The sequence below is a fragment of the Microchirus variegatus genome (assembly GCF_963457635.1).
Source record: "Microchirus variegatus genome assembly, chromosome: 4".
Taxonomy (NCBI): domain Eukaryota; kingdom Metazoa; phylum Chordata; class Actinopteri; order Pleuronectiformes; family Soleidae; genus Microchirus; species Microchirus variegatus.
In genome coordinates, this window is record NC_139805.1 from 20817587 (window position 1) to 20833672 (window position 16086).

The 16086-nt window shown below is 38.6% G+C and overlaps 1 protein-coding gene across 1 annotated transcript in view; it reads left to right on the forward strand.

Moving 5' to 3' along the window:
* Window positions 1-16086, forward strand: part of polrmt (polymerase (RNA) mitochondrial (DNA directed)) — a gene marked incomplete at its 5' end in the record, with an annotated part of 39143 nt that overhangs the window by 2910 nt on the left and 20147 nt on the right. Inside the window, 9 exons of the mRNA XM_083888226.1 lie at window positions 2111-2297; window positions 3767-3916; window positions 5339-5506; window positions 5938-6108; window positions 7913-8152; window positions 10369-11154; window positions 11748-11870; window positions 13904-14026; window positions 15190-15369. Coding sequence (XP_083744352.1) covers window positions 2111-2297; window positions 3767-3916; window positions 5339-5506; window positions 5938-6108; window positions 7913-8152; window positions 10369-11154; window positions 11748-11870; window positions 13904-14026; window positions 15190-15369 — 2128 coding nt within the window. The remainder of the gene's footprint in view (window positions 1-2110; window positions 2298-3766; window positions 3917-5338; window positions 5507-5937; window positions 6109-7912; window positions 8153-10368; window positions 11155-11747; window positions 11871-13903; window positions 14027-15189; window positions 15370-16086) is intronic.

Here is a 16086-nt window from a genome sequence, read left to right on the forward strand (position 1 = left end):
CCTTCAGAGCTCTTTTCTCCCTCCGGTGTAGCAGAGCAGTCACTAGGCCGTTTATTCTCTATCTTTCAGCCTTTCTTCCATCTTTGTTCCCCTGGACCACACTAACACCCAGACTAATCCTCTCTTTGTTCGTGGCTCTCTCATTTACTCGGAGTAAAATTGCATGTTGGCATCACAAGAGACTCAAGTATTCCAAAAAAAAAAAGTGCACCTCAATGGCTTCCATGTTTAAATGCATCACATACAGTTAAACAGTAGGTTTATGACTTATGTCATTTGCAAACTACTGCTAAGTTCAGTGCTGATTAAGTCAGGGGAAATTGCAGACACAGGGTTCCTCCTCTGGCTAATTAGTGTGCGGTTATTAATAATTGTCCAGAGGAAACAGTGTGAAGGGAGAAGCTCTCACGGTGATGATAAATTGGGTTTCTTCAACTTCTTTCAGTGTATTTCTGCTGCTGTTTCCCTCCAGGGAGCAGCTCCTCAGCATGTGAGTGGCGGGGGCTTTCTAACAAGCTTCCTTGTGTGTATATAAAATGATGGATAGTGTACTGTACAGTACGCTGTGCAGTGCATTTCATGATCGTACAAGTCATCAAACAAATTGCTTGTCACGTGGTTGACTTTCAGTCACCCGATTAAGACGACGTGCAGTGCAGCAGGCAGGGTGTGAAATACAGAGGCACTTTTTACTTTCTCGTGCCAAATTTTGGTATATTATGTTTTTAAATCTTCTTTATAACATTGAATACCGACTTTCATTTCCCTTCTCATCTTAGGTGATATATATCCAGTTGAATTATTGAATAATCTTTTTATTTCACCTCTCATTTGCATTTGTATTCCAGGAACTGGTACACATTGGCATTATACTTTTATGGAGATTCTTTTTTCATTGAATTTAATTATTTCTTAATTTAAGTTCAGAATGAATGTTTTCGCCAAATAATTGCTCCTGATTACATGCATGCGTCTCTAAACTTTGTCTCCTGTCAAATAAACCGTTGCTGCACAGACATCACATTTATTCTTGGATTTTAGTCAATAACCCTGCAACCAACCAGTATAAAAAGGTGTAATGTGGCTCAGAGGAACATTTGTTTTACTGCTTGTGTTTTGCGCTTAAGCTTGGATTGCTGTTAAAATCATGTCTAATTCAATAAGTTATACTCTCAAAATTAAAGCCCACACTTTGAATAAAGACATAAGAGAAACTCCTTATGCTTAATTCAAGGAGATTCTGCTTTAATATGTTTTTTAACAGATATTTTCAATGCCCATCTTCCTCTGGATCAAGCCTTATTGTGCATATACCTACTGTGTTGAATTAATCAGGGACCTATCAACTCTCACGGTGAATACAACCTCCCACATAAAACATGATTTTATTTTAAATGCTGTTTATTGATGCAGATGGGCATTCCACAAAATCTATCAATTCACATGTTCAAAAAGGAAGGGGAGGAAGTATGAACTTAGTTATTCCCACCCCCTTTTTCCACAACTCAACGTAATTTACATATTTTTATTTTTAGCATCCTGCTTACCAATCCATTTGTTCATTTCTTTATATACTATACCCATTTTCTATAAAAAAAATTGTATCTTTTTTAAAATAAAATATCTGCAAAAAAAACAATTCAACGTAAATATAAAAGTATATAATATAATATGTACAAAAAATAAACAAACAAAATATATGTATATATATATATATTTTTTTTTTATGCTACATCTTTATAATCTGTGATTATGGGCTTCTTTCTTTCTCTTTGTGCTTGATGAAAATCCCTTCTTTATACCTCTCTTGAATGAATCAGTCTTGTACATTGCCTCAACACTACACTTTAATTGACTCTAATTCTAATTATTGATTCAGCACTGGAGATTTAAAACCTGATCGATCTTGGAAAACCTGCAGTAAATTGTGAAACAAACCATGTTTGTCTTTTGCCACTACACAAGTGCTAAAACCCCAGAAATGCTAAAAACATGTGTGGTCATATCTGCTTGGTTTTGCCCTCTGCAGATATCACACAGCATAACAAGTGCCCAAGTGTCAAGATACTGTTCATGCCTGATACTATGATGAATGCCCCTGTATGTGCAGGTGCCTGAATCGGATGGAAGAGGACGGAATAACCTTGGACGATCTGTTCAACCAGTGTGTGTTTCGTCAAGACGAGCGAGACATGGTGATGAAGGCCATACACAGCATCCAGCCTGACTATCGGCCCGGCCTCAACACAAACACAAGCGAGTCCTATACGTCGTTGGTTCGGGACTTCTACACACAGGTACTGCAGCGTATCAGTGACATCATCAGTCTTTCACACTAACTGCAGAAGTGTTAAAAATATGAATGGGATCTCTAATCTAAGCTAAGGGAGTCAATTTGTACTCAAAAGTGTCGATTTTTTATACCCGAGTCATGTATGTTTAGCTAGTTAAAGGATGAGAAAGCTAGGGAAAGCTGTCAGGAGGCTCCAGTGTGACGATGAAAGATTTGACTGTCACCCTTTTACAGCCAGACTGGCACTGGCCTATTTATAGTGGGCCAAGTCTTCTTCTTCTGGAATATTTGCTCTGCTCTTTTCCGCTCGTCTCACCTCCCCTGCTGATTCTCACTTGATTCATTAACAGCTTTTTATTTATATTTGTGGTATTTTTAAGCCACATTTTTTTCTGACACCATGTTTACTTTAAACGTCAATGGATTGCCATATTTTTGGTTGTGTGTGTGTGTGTGATAGCAATATATATATATGTGTATTTACACATATATATGTGTGTGTGTATATGTATATGTGTGTGTATATATATATATATATATATATATATATATACATATATATATATATTTATATATATTTATACATATACAGTATATCTGTATGTGAAACTGCAACTCATTTTGTGTCAAGTGTCCACTTTTGACCTTTAAACCTGAACCTGCAGATTTTGTTAGCTATTGATTGACTTATTGTTTTGGTTATGATGATTTTCTCACTTTGTTACAGTTTATTTTTTGTCAAAAATCATAATAATTTTGCATATAGTATTTAAATATTTCCTCATGAATGAGCTGAACTGCATCTATATGGTGTGAATGTAGAGTATATCGAGTGCGCAGCGTCTTGTTTAGGAAAGTATTTCATGAGGAATTTGAAATTAAAAGTTCATTGTTCATCTCTTAAAAAGACACCTATTTAAGACAGGATGGTTTGTTAGTTGGTAGCTTGGCCTGTACGAACCACTTTGTTTGATCTGTTAACATTTTATCTTTATCTGTATGCAGTATCACATTCATTCATCCATCTCTTCCATCATCTACCGTTTCATCCTCCACGTGAGGGTCTGGTGCCAATCCTTGCTGACATGTCACACTCAGCCAGCCTATAGAGAAAAAAAAATCATTCACTCACACCTATAGGCAATTTAGAGTCTTCAATTAACCTCTGCATGTTTTTGGAGTACCTGGGGAAAACCCACACAGAAAGTCCCAGACTGGGACGCGAACCTTCTTGCTGTGAGGCAACAGTGCTAGCCACATGCTCTGCAGTACCTGGTTTGATAATAATGCTCTTAAAAATTCACTAGCAATGAGTAATTTCACTGATCAAAATGACGTGGTGGCCTTTGTTGTTCCCTTTATCCTTTTTTACGTGTCCTGAATTCACAGTGTCCAGCAAAGCTTCTACCCAGATAGTAAACGGTTTGTATTTCTCTCTGTCTATTCTTGTCTCTTTTTTTTTGTATGTCTTAGAGGGTAGACCACCAATACCCAAAACTGGACTTCACTCAGGCGGAGCTGCAGGAGCGTTTCCAGCGTCAGTTCAGTGTGGAACAGGCCTGCACGGTCACCATCGACTCAGTGGAGACTGCCAAGCCCGTCACTGAAAACATGGCCAAAATGGTAATTAAGCTCACGTGTTGCCTCACTTTGAAATCATCTTCTGTGCAGACCTCAGGTGCATTGCACTGTGACTGTGACTGATGACATGGAGAAGATCCAGAGCATGTTTGTTGAGTTTAGTGTCAAAGCAATACCCTGCCTTTTTTTCCATCTCTATATATACACATACGTTTTGACACCTGTAGATCAGTTGTAGCTCGTATAATTGTAATAGTCATAGACTTTACATTAATAAAATGGACATGCAGTAGTCTTTTGGTGTGGGAAGTGAGGCGTGATAGCTTTCTGTCTAAGCCTGTAAGAAAAGGACCCTCCCTCTCACATGATTTATAACAGGAGTAAACATTTTCACTGGAGTTTATGGTCTCAAATGCTAATTCATGTCTCTGTCAATATAGCATGATGTCTGTTTTTAAATTTATGGTTCCATTAGGAGTAAAATCGATGATAAATGTACCTGCAATTAGGCAGATGTGGAGTAGACGAGCTCTCAGTCAGGCACAAGGGTTTATTGAAGAAAAGCATGGTCAAAATACTAATGTGGATGCTTTAAAATAGTACTTCATAAACCAGTAGGTGGCATCACAGTGGATTGACTGTAACTGGACCACAATCTTGTTTTTTTAAGGATCGCATTTTCCACAAAAACAGTTGCTTTTCAAAGAAAGAACACATTACAATGTCTGCAGATTGCCTGCACTGTGCTGGCACATATTGTTAAGATCGTCTCGACTGTTGTCTGCTGTTGTTTGAAGTAATTATACCGATATAAAACCATTTACATTTACATTAGAATACTTTTCACGTCCATGGGCTCACGTCATTGTCTTCTGTGAGTAAAGTTTCTCTCTCCTCTGGTCCAAACTTTGGAATAATATATGCATTTAAGCTTGGCAGGTCAGAAGAAGGAACACCGTATTCCTGTGGTGTGCTTTTCTTTTTTTTCTGTTCTTTTTTTTTTTTTTTTTTTTTTTTTTTTCAAATTTGGCATTTACAGTCCAGCCTGGCTCGTCTGCCTCTGCAGATGGGCTTCGTGGGAAGGGAGCTGGCTGACAATCCCTGGTGGTCAGGAAGCATTTACAGATGGACAGTGCAGAATAATAATGTATTGTAATAGAGGCCGCTAAAGACGATGCAGTCACCCTCCTCCATCCAATATCCAGACTGTGCCTCTGCTTCAGACTAAAGCCCTGAAAGTGAAACTCCTCAGCTGAAGAGTAAACATTAACACAAACAGTCATGCACAGAATTTACATAGTGCACTGTATATCTTAAAACCGTAGTATATGTGTATACTATGGTTGTGTTATGTGGTTGTATGTATTATGTAGTATATTTTTTTTTTACATGAAACATATGGCATATTTCTGTTGTCACTTACAGTCATGATATAGATGACGTAAACAGGTGTTGTGTTTTCAGAGGGAGCTGTTGGCCAAACACCGAGCTCAGTGGCGCACAGTCCTTGTCCAGGCCCTAAGGGACAGCAAGATGATACTAGCGAATACCAACACCAAGGACAACAGGTTTAACCTTTATCCCTACCTCTGCCTGCTGGAGGATGGGGAGTACGCTGACATCATGATGCAGGTAAAACGACCCACTTTTAACCTCACCTGATACTTAGTCAAATGCCTGAAAACCAAGGTTTGATGTCAAAGACATTTGATTCATGTACATTCGTGTTCAATTCACATCGTGTTACAATGTCATTTTGTTATTGCATCTTTCTCTTATGGACAAAACACAAATCACATAGGTAACAGCAACTGCAAAGACATTCACTTTTCACTTCACTTTGGCAGTAAAGAGGAGCATGCATTTCATTCGACACCTTTTGCTTCCCACATAAAAATGTACAGGGCCTGCTGTGATTTCGGTTTCACTTTGATTTGCCCTCTAACTGAAGGATTTATTTTTCATCACCCATGACTATGCCTGGAAAAAAAACCTTATTTATATACCTTATATATTTTGGTGATGTTTTGATCTTTTTGGAAAAATGTGCTGTTCTTGTCCAGAGTGTTGCCAACCTGCCTCCCAGCGGAGAGGCGCTGAAGCTGTTAGCCGCAGATCTGGGCAACAGGGTTTACACCAAGTACTCGGTGCGACAGAAACACCAGAATCACATTGTGGAAAAGTTGGCCAACATTTACAACACTTACACAGAGCTGCTGGCCAACGATACCAAGGTAGAGAAATTGCATCTTACTTGTCCTTTTAAAGATTTGCCAGATGTTTGTCTTTGTGGATTCTTCTCATGTGTGTTTTTAATGCCAGATGTAATTTTCCTTTGCATGCCTTATGGTACAGAACAATATCAATGTATTGGAAGGAACATTTAAAGATGTTTTTAAATTGTTCTTTATGCCACATAATACAAACCAATGTTTTTAACTTTAAAAGAAGAATCTCTTTAAACCTCCTCACAGTGTTTGCATCAATTTATACTTATAGCTTTTATTTCTTTATAGAAATTACCTAATTCACATATTATCCCCCACTTCTGCTGTGTTTCCACTGTGCAACTTTTCACAGGCAGCAGCCTCACAGTCTCATTGTTCCAAAAGTGTTTTGATGGTTCTCTTTCACTGAGGAAACTGCTGTGTCATCAGCATTATAATAAGCAGAAGCTCATTATACTCCAGTGCTTAGTTAGACCAGTCATTTGTTAAGGTGTTTGCTTCATGTGTACGTCATTATTTTACTTTCCACCTTTGTAGGTAAATGTATGCCTGCTTTTTTCACTGTTACTGCACCAAACATTAGTCTGACTTTTCCCTTTTACCCATATGCTTTTTCATGCATCCACTATGAAAGTTAAAAACACTATAAATGTTTGACTGAGCTGCTTCTCGGGCTGAACTTGAAATTATATCGAAATCACATCGAAATCACAAAGGTCCTACTGCAATTTTCAAATCGCAGGTGGCACGATATTTGTTAAAGCCAAACTGTGTGTCAAAATGTCATTTTTGTTTCTTACAGATCTGCACAAATATCAGACAATAGTCCTTTTAAATATGTTTTTCAAATGTTTTTTTTCAACCATGACCACATGTTTTTTTTCCTGTAGATTAATGTTGTCTCACTTATGGTAAATGATGCTGTTATTTACTTTAAACTATAAGGTTATATGCCTAAAACTTAACTTTACTAAACAGGTCCACGAGAATGTGATTGTTCTGCACAGTTTCACCCACTAATATCTGTGTTGTCGATCCAGTCAAAAGAATACTACGTTCTGTAATTGTATTATTTTATGGATCTATTGTTTTACATGAGCTACCGTATCTTCTAGAAAGGAAATCTTGGTAACGCTTTCTTTTACAGTCCCCTAATTACCTGGTATTTAGCTGGTAAATTCATGGTAACACTAAAGTGTTGCTAGGTTATTACCAAGGGTAATAAGATAAGTAAATACAGTGAAACCGTTGCCAAAATACTGGGTAATGCACAGTAATGTACTCGGTAAGTAAAGTAAAACTGTACTGTAAAAGAAAGCCAAGCTTGTTTCCATGTAATCACACACATTTTTAGGGTTAGGTTTGTTAGATTACCCCTTGGGTAAATAGCTAGTAATTAGGGGACTGTAGGTACCTGCTTATTACCAGTTTATAACCCAATAATACACTTACATTTACCATAGTTTTGCCATAGTTTAGCTGTACATACCTTCTTATTAACAGCAGTCATAACACGCTATAATTAACTATATAGTTACCAGGTAAATGCCCAGTATTTTGGCAACAGTTTCACTGTATTTACTTTCTTATTACCATTGGTAATTACCTAGTAACACTTTGGTGTTACCATGAATTTACCGGGTAAATACCTGGTAATTAGGGGACTGTAAAAGAAAGCGTTACCGAAATCTTTTTCTACTGTTTTTAAAACATAGCTTCTTTTGATGTGACTTGCAATGTCTCGGTGTTTTGATACCGACACAATCATAATCCATATGAAAGCAGCCCCCTTCTGATCTTCTCTCTCTAGGAGTTTGACGTCCTTCCCAGGCAGAAGTGGTGTAACCTGGAGATGGAGCAGAGTTCAGGACCCATGCTGCAGGGCGGAGAGATGAGCTGGCCATACGTTTTAACTCTGGAGCTGGGCACGCACTTGGTGGATATGATGGTCAAGAACCTCAAAATCAGCAGTGACATCCTGAACCCGTCCAATGAGAAGAAGCTCATCCCCATCATCTACCACATGTACACCTTCCGTAGCACCAGACAGGTACAGTTGCTCAGCGGCCTCAAGAGTTGGTCGTACCTCTGTTTAAGCAGCGTTATCAAAAAATCTGCGGTAACAGGGTCAGTCGGTGTCTATGATAAAACCAATCACATCCTGATCTCAGATAAGAGGATTCATACGCAATAATCCACACTAAGAAAGATCTTTCCATCTGAGAATTAATAGGAAAAAAAATTGTGAAGGATTAGTCATCAGGATCTGCTGCAAACTATTATAGAGTATACAGTATGCTGCATGTAATTGAAAGGATTAAAAATAAAAAGGGACATGGTGAGTGTGATTAAAAGATTGACCAAGTGAGGTTCAAGCACCTGTCGAGTTGACATTTTCATTAATAAGGAAAGAAGCACAGTGGAGTAGAAATAATGAAAATAGCTGGAAACACTTGACCTTCACTCGGATCCTCCGATGGAAAGAGTGTCAGCCATTCTAAAGCAGGTTACCTTGAACATTTGAACATCCTCCTCCTCCTCCTGTGTGAAGCTCCAATGAGTGTGAATTATAAAACCATTTCATCCCTGCATGAATTGGCAGGAGGAACAGTTGAGTAAGATGAATATGTTCCAGGCTAATCCCTTTTTTAGTGTCCCCTTAATTGGCTTGCTGATTTATCGCCACGGGACCCTGCAGCAGGGTGAGGCAGCCATGTGAAGGAAAGGAAGGGAAGAGGAAATTGATGATTGTTTTAACTTTATATACTTTGACAAAGAGACGCACAAATGGATTAATTCACTTTTCATCAATTATGTTTATCTGGGCTATGTGTACTGAGAAGGACTGTCATTTTTTGTGATTCAATATAGTATTAAAGGTCGTGCCATGCATATATAGGTACATTTCAAAACAAGATGTGCCATCTGCACTTCCTTCAGTCAGTAACGGGGCTGTCACAATGTGCCCTCTGAAAAGTTAAGTCTGATGTAGAAACGTGATTTTAAGTCTGTTGCGTAGGATTAGCATCTGGTTAAGACTGCGGTGAACTTAGTTTGAAGAAATAAAACACTGCTGGATCACTGAAATTAGTTTTATGTTGGAAATTTCACACATTGGAGTTTTGTTTAATTGAGTTTTTCACGACACACATCGAAAGTATTGATGGCATTAAAATGAAGTGTTTTTAAATATATAAAATAACAGCTACTGGCCACATTGTTTTTCTAATAATAATCAGTATAGATCCTTAATGAAATGAATGATTTGCTATTGCCGACTGTTGTTCTTGTGTTTTTTTCATGCTTCTGTCTTTTTGCCTCTTCTCCTTTTTTTAATTTATTTCTCTATCGTGGTTTTAATGTCTCCTTGTACATGCTGTAAGTGTGTTGCATTAGAAATAGGACACAGTAGTTATCTCACGCTGAAGCAAAAAACCTCTAAATTGGATTTTTAATAACTCAACAAAAAAAAAGTGATGCTAGATTTGAGGTTTACGGAGCTACAGTTGTCTACCTGGGTCTTTAGAAGTCAGTGTATAACTTCATTGGTGTAGTTTTCATTGGTAATTGTACATTACATTGGCAGAGGTTGTACATTGTTCCTTTTGGTTTAAACTGCTGTTAAACTTATATCTACTTGAATGTACACTACCATTTAGGGACACCTATACAATTTTTTTGTGTTTTCCATTAAAAATCACACTTTTATTCATCAAAAGAGTTGCAAAATGAATAGAAACCATAGTCAAGACACTGACAAGATTAGAATTATGATTTTTATTCAAAATAATCATTTTGTCCTTCAAACTTTGCTTTCGTTAAAGAACCAGCAAAACTGTTATCAGCTGTGCTAACATAATTGCACAATGGTTTTCAAGGGTTTTCTTATCATCCAATAGCCTTCTTACGCGATTAGAAAACACAATGTACCATTGGAACACTGGAAATGGGCCTCTTTACACCTATATGTACATATTCCATTAAAAACCAGACGTTTGCAGCTAGAATAGTCGTTTACCACATTAACAATGTATAGAGTGTATCTCTGATTCAATTTATGTTATATTCATTGAAAAAAAAGTGCTTTTCCTTCAAAAATAAGTGACCCCAAACTTTTGAATGATAGTGTATTCATTAGATTTAAACTCCACACGCTGTCATGATAAATGCACCTGAATTTAAAAAGAATCTCTGAGGATTAACACATTGGTCTGTTTATAAGAGGTTGTTTCTTACCGGATTTCTCTTGATGTTTTCCTCCAACAGATTGGATTCATCAAGCCCCACCCCATCCTCGTCCAGATGCAGCAGGAAGCAACAGAGACCAAACTGACTTTTGACTCCTATGTGATGCCGATGCTGTGCCCTCCTGTGCCCTGGACTTCTGTGAAGTTTGGAGCTTACCTGCTGACGCCGACCAAGCTGATGCGCTCAGTCGAAGGCGCTGTGCAACATGATGTGTTGCTGGAAAAATGCCAGAATCTTGATGCAGTTCTGGACTCTCTCAATCTGCTGGGCAACTGTAGCTGGAGGATCAACAAGCCCCTGTTGGATATTATTATCTCCATTTTCAATGATCGGGGTAGTGATACGCTAGACATCCCTCCTCCTCTGTCAGAGGCCCCCAAAATACCCCACTTCAACCAGCAAGATCCCGCTTACACAGCTTCTGAGAAGGCTCGCATGAGAAAAGATGTGGTTCATGCTAAAAAGAAAAGCAGCGAGATGCACAGCTTGCGTATGGATGCTCTCTATAAACTGTCCATTGCCAACCACATACGGGATGACGTTTTCTGGTTCCCCCACAACATGGACTTCAGGGGACGTACCTACCCCTGTCCTCCATACTTCAATCACCTGGGAAGTGATATGACACGGGCCATCCTTGTGTTTGCAGAGGGCAAACCCCTCGGCCCCAAGGGCCTGGACTGGCTAAAGATCCACTTAGTCAATCTGACGGGGTTAAAGAAGAGGAGCTCACTGCAGGGACGTCTGGAGTACGCCAACTCTATCATGGAGGACGTACTGGACTCTGCCGACAACCCTCTCAATGTCAGTTATTTTTAGTTTTTCAAGTCAAATCTTATTTTCATAATGCCACATAGAAAGTCTAGTTAAAACTATAGCCCATAAGAAACCTGAAGTTTAGAGACATCATGCTACAACAGTGTCGAGATGGTTTTGGCTGTCAATCACATGGTGTCCATTAATTCACAATTTACAAAATTGGTATCATATTCAGTAGAAGTAGAACTAAACCTAGCGATTTAAGACCATTTACTCCTCAGGAAAATGTTCATTGACGGTATAGATTAAAGAGCAAGTATGCTCATTTCCCCATAGACTTTTATTTAAACAGATCTTTTTGCAACCAGTGGAGGCGCCCCCTTGTGGCTCGCTTGGTTTCACTTTTCAAATGTTCCATTTCTTATGCACGGTCTATGGTTAGAACCTCTTTTTGAGAGACACCTTATAGATATAGACATTCATCTCATTTTGGAAATTTGGACGAGTCTATATAGTAAGTTACAGCATCTAAAAAACATAAATATTCTGACTTCTAAATTAAAATGTAAAAACCATCTCCCGGTTATGTTCATGTATGCAGGATAATGTGGCATGTGCTTGTATTTTGTCTCATTCAGGGGAACAAATGGTGGATGGATGCAGATGAGCCTTGGCAGGCTCTGGCCTGCTGCATGGAGATTGCCAGAGCTGTGAGATCTCCTGATCCAACCAAGTTCTTCTCCAATTTCCCTGTTCATCAGGTACCATTAAACACACGCATCAACAAAATTATGATTTTACTTGTTAACATAGATGCATAGCAGAAAAATTTTTCTCATCTCTTACATCTCTTAATGTGGGCTTTCTAAGACACAATTGAAGAATAACATATAAAATAATTTAATCAATCTAAATCATATCTTTCAATCAAATCTCTCATTCAGTGGTGAAACTATGAGACGAACAGACCATATTATTTCGGGTAATTAACTCATCTTACAGTACCTTAAACCAATTCTAATTCTTATTTACAGCCACTCAAATCTCTGTGCCATTCAGTCATGTTTAATGCTCCTATTTTAGAGGGCACATCAAGGTCCACAAACCAAGACCTCCCTAGTCACGTGGGGCCATTTTATGTCATCGTTCACAAACCTGGAGTTCTAATCTCACAGAGCAGATCACAGCTTGAGTCCTCCTGAGCGGAGATCTGTCATTTAAGTCCCCAGCATTTTTTTTATACACAACTCAAATCAACAAACAAATCTGTGACGAAAAATGTCAGTGTTGAGTCTTTGCTTTTGTTATGCACAGTGATTTATACCGTTTAAATGGAATGATGAAGGAACATATTCCTCAGGGTCTAGTTGTAATTTAGCATTCAGTCGACACTTGGGGGAAACATCTGTTCTTCATGTTTCTTTTTGAAATGCACATCTTTAGTGAATATACAAATTACACCAAGAAAATAATTGTACAGTTATGTGATTAATTCCATTGTAGTGCAATTTAAAAAAGCAAATAATAGCCATTATGTTATTGAGTCATATCAAAATCATACTTTATTGTTTTTACAGTAAGCAACAGAACTTCGTTTGGTAGCTCACAGACAGAGCAGCAGCAATAAATAAATATAAATATCATACGTAACAAAATATAAAAACATGAGACGTGGAAACAATGCAATTTGTAAACGCATAGTCACAGTAAACACATTGTGCGTCCATATTCAAAAGAACAAGATAAGATAAATAAAGCATTTAATTTAAAGGGGACACATCATTTAAATCCTTATATTTGGGACTCTGGAGGCACTATGAGTAGGCAAAATGAGGAAAAAGATGACTCAGTCATGTTTTTGTGGTCCTTCTCAGTCTAAGTACAGGAGATGAAACACGCGATGTTGACTTCCGTGCTCACTGGGACGTCACAATGCGCTAAATTCCTGGAATTGTTGTCTCGCGGAGCTCCGCTTTGTGCGTAAAACACGCGAGAGTGCTGGCGAGGGCAACGGTATCCGAAAACCGGAAGTCTGCGAAAAGTTCTATTCTTGGCTCCACAATGCAGCACAGAGTTCTACACAAACTTTCAGCCTCAGAGGATTTATCTGTCCAGTGGATACATGTTATATATGACGGCAATGTGACTGCTAGAGCCTGCAAATGATCACTTTTCCAAATTAATGCTTACTGTTGTTAGCTCCCGGTAGCCTCTGTGGCTGATGTAATTTCCTGTCCCTTAAGTTTTGTCTCCTTTAAATATACTGTGATGCACAATTTAGTCGTAGCTCACAGCGTTTGTTAGAAATGACTGTATAAAACTGTTTTGAAGAGTTTAACTAAATTGAATGAACTATTAACTAATATTTACATGTGCTGCCCCTGATTGACAATTAAATAACATAATATAAATATTTTTTACTTAATATGAATGCCACAAATTGATGAATTGATTACTGGATCGATCAGTTCATTGTTTACAAACTTGTGATATGTGATATGTTCTGATGACCTGTGACTCACAGCCTCAACGAAATCATTTTTTTTATTGACATGATGCTCATTTGTTTCATCTCTCACCCTTTCTTCTGTGTTTTCTCTGCCCTCTCTTCACTTTCATGTTGTTCTGTCACTTAAATCACCTGTTCTCTGTTACAATCACCTTTAACCTGTCTCCCTGCGCTGCCCTTCTTTCCTTCTGTTCTGACCCATATAATTCTTCTCTCCAATCTCTTCCCCTTTCACATCGCTGCTTTTGAACTTCTTCTTCTTCCCTCTGTGCACCTCTCCTCCAGGACGGCTCCTGTAATGGTCTCCAGCACTATGCCGCTTTAGGCAGAGATGTTATTGGTGCCACGTCGGTCAACCTCATGCCCTGTGATGTGCCTCAGGATGTGTACAGTGGAGTAGCACAGCAGGTCAGGTTTGGAGTAGTATTGTAGTTGAACTGTTGATTTCAGTTGCTGCACTTGCTCAGGTATTAAAACTGGTATAGGCACCGTATTTTTTATGTTAATTAATTTTTATGTCGGTAATTCCATTAACCTTTAGCAACATATAAATCAAGGGATCACAGAGAGAACTGTGCACCTTCTCTAGGCTCTGTTTCCACTCTTATGGAACCTGAATGGAAACTTTCACAGGGGCAGTTGAGAGAGAGTTTGCTGTTGTACACAGGCCTCCATTGGATAGTCACTATCCTAGCTTTGGGAAACAAAACCTAAAAAGGAGTCAGATAATAGATGCAGTAAATTGAAGCATGCTCATCTGGAAGGAGGGGCTCAGAACAGAGAGCCTTTGTTCCCTTGCCTACTATAGCGTAATTATTCAGGTGACTCACTAGAGCCCATATTGACAAACAGATACGATAAGGGAATGAGATTATATGTAAAATATCTGTTTTTCCATTTCCTTTGTGAAGAGAAGTGTACATACTGTACAATGCTATCAGAAGCACCGAGCTTGCTATGAACATTTTTCTTTTTAAAGAGAAAGAATTTGAAGTCATTTGTGAAGTAGTTGCATTTTGGATTGCAGTTATATATTAGATGATGGTGTAGATTATCAGACTTTTGAAAGTGAGAGTGAGCTGCCTGGGAAAATCAATCTTGTTTACTGGCAAAGATAAGCTGCACAATCATCACAGTAGTGGCTCAGGTATTAAAGTTCTTTGTCGCTTTAACTCATTTCTGTCGGTTGTGTTCTAGAGAAGGGGGGGAGTGGGTCTGTGTGAGATCAGTGTTGATCTGCAGAGCAAAAGGAAAAGCAGGGGGACGGGTGAGGTGTGACACCGTGAGTGAGCGTGAGCACTCGCTGTTTGACAGGTGAACAGAAGATAAGGGTGCACAAAATCAGGCAACCAAATAAAGAAAAGAAAAATGCTGCTCATTGGCCGATTACAACCAAATAAATGACCATTGATATTTTAGAAATATGTAATATTAGAGTATTTTAAATAAATTATATTATTTTTTATCTGTGCTGTATTATTTATTGAAATAGATATTACGGTTTGAGAGAGTTGTAGGGCATAATAATAATAATAATAAAATAAAAAAACAAGTTTACTGATGTGTTTCAGGTAGAGGATCTACGAGCGCAAGATGCAGAGCGTGGCATGAAGGTCGCGCAGGTCCTGGAGGGTTTCATCAACAGGAAGGTGGTCAAACAGACCGTGATGACGGTGGTGTACGGGGTCACACGCTACGGAGGACGCCTTCAGATACAGAAAAGACTGAGGGAGATTGATGAGTTCCCACAGGTACAGTATAGTGGATGAGGGGCTTCCCTCACACAATGGAATGTTTTATTTTTAGATTCGGAGCAGTGTGATGCGACTCCTCTATGCAGGGCTCTCATTTCATTCAACTCTTGAGCTATGTATTTTGAGCCCAGATGGACTCCACTGAGGTGTATCCTCCTTTCATAGTATTGCCCCATTGTCCTCTGACTTAGTATGAAGGCAGAGAAAGACAAACAGTAGCTTTGATTTGATTGCAGTAAAATCTCCATCAAAACGTGCCATCTACAAGCAGACTTTTACCCCAACCTCTGTCCAGTGAGTCTGACTAGTCTGACTTTGTCCTTGAGTCTCATCTCATTGTCTCTAAGTGAGGCTGTGAGCAAGAGCAGAATGTCAAGTTTATGCACATATTATATTAATGCAGTGAAATGTAATATTTCATTGTTGAATCAGAGAGGCCATGCTTGTAATGCACCAATAGATATAATACATTTGATATCACTGACTGCGCTGCTGGTTCTATTTTTAGTTCAAAACCATCTCACTTTGTGATTTGGTCAACTGATGGGCACGCCCATTCTGTCAAATGACTCCGAAACAGGAAAATGGAAGCATTTAATCTTCTTACAGCATTGTCGTGCTTATTATCTGTCAAATAGCTGTGTAGTTCCCTGCAATAACCTTGTTGTCTGTGTAGATGGAATCAGCGTGATTCTACTGTGACTGTATCTCTCC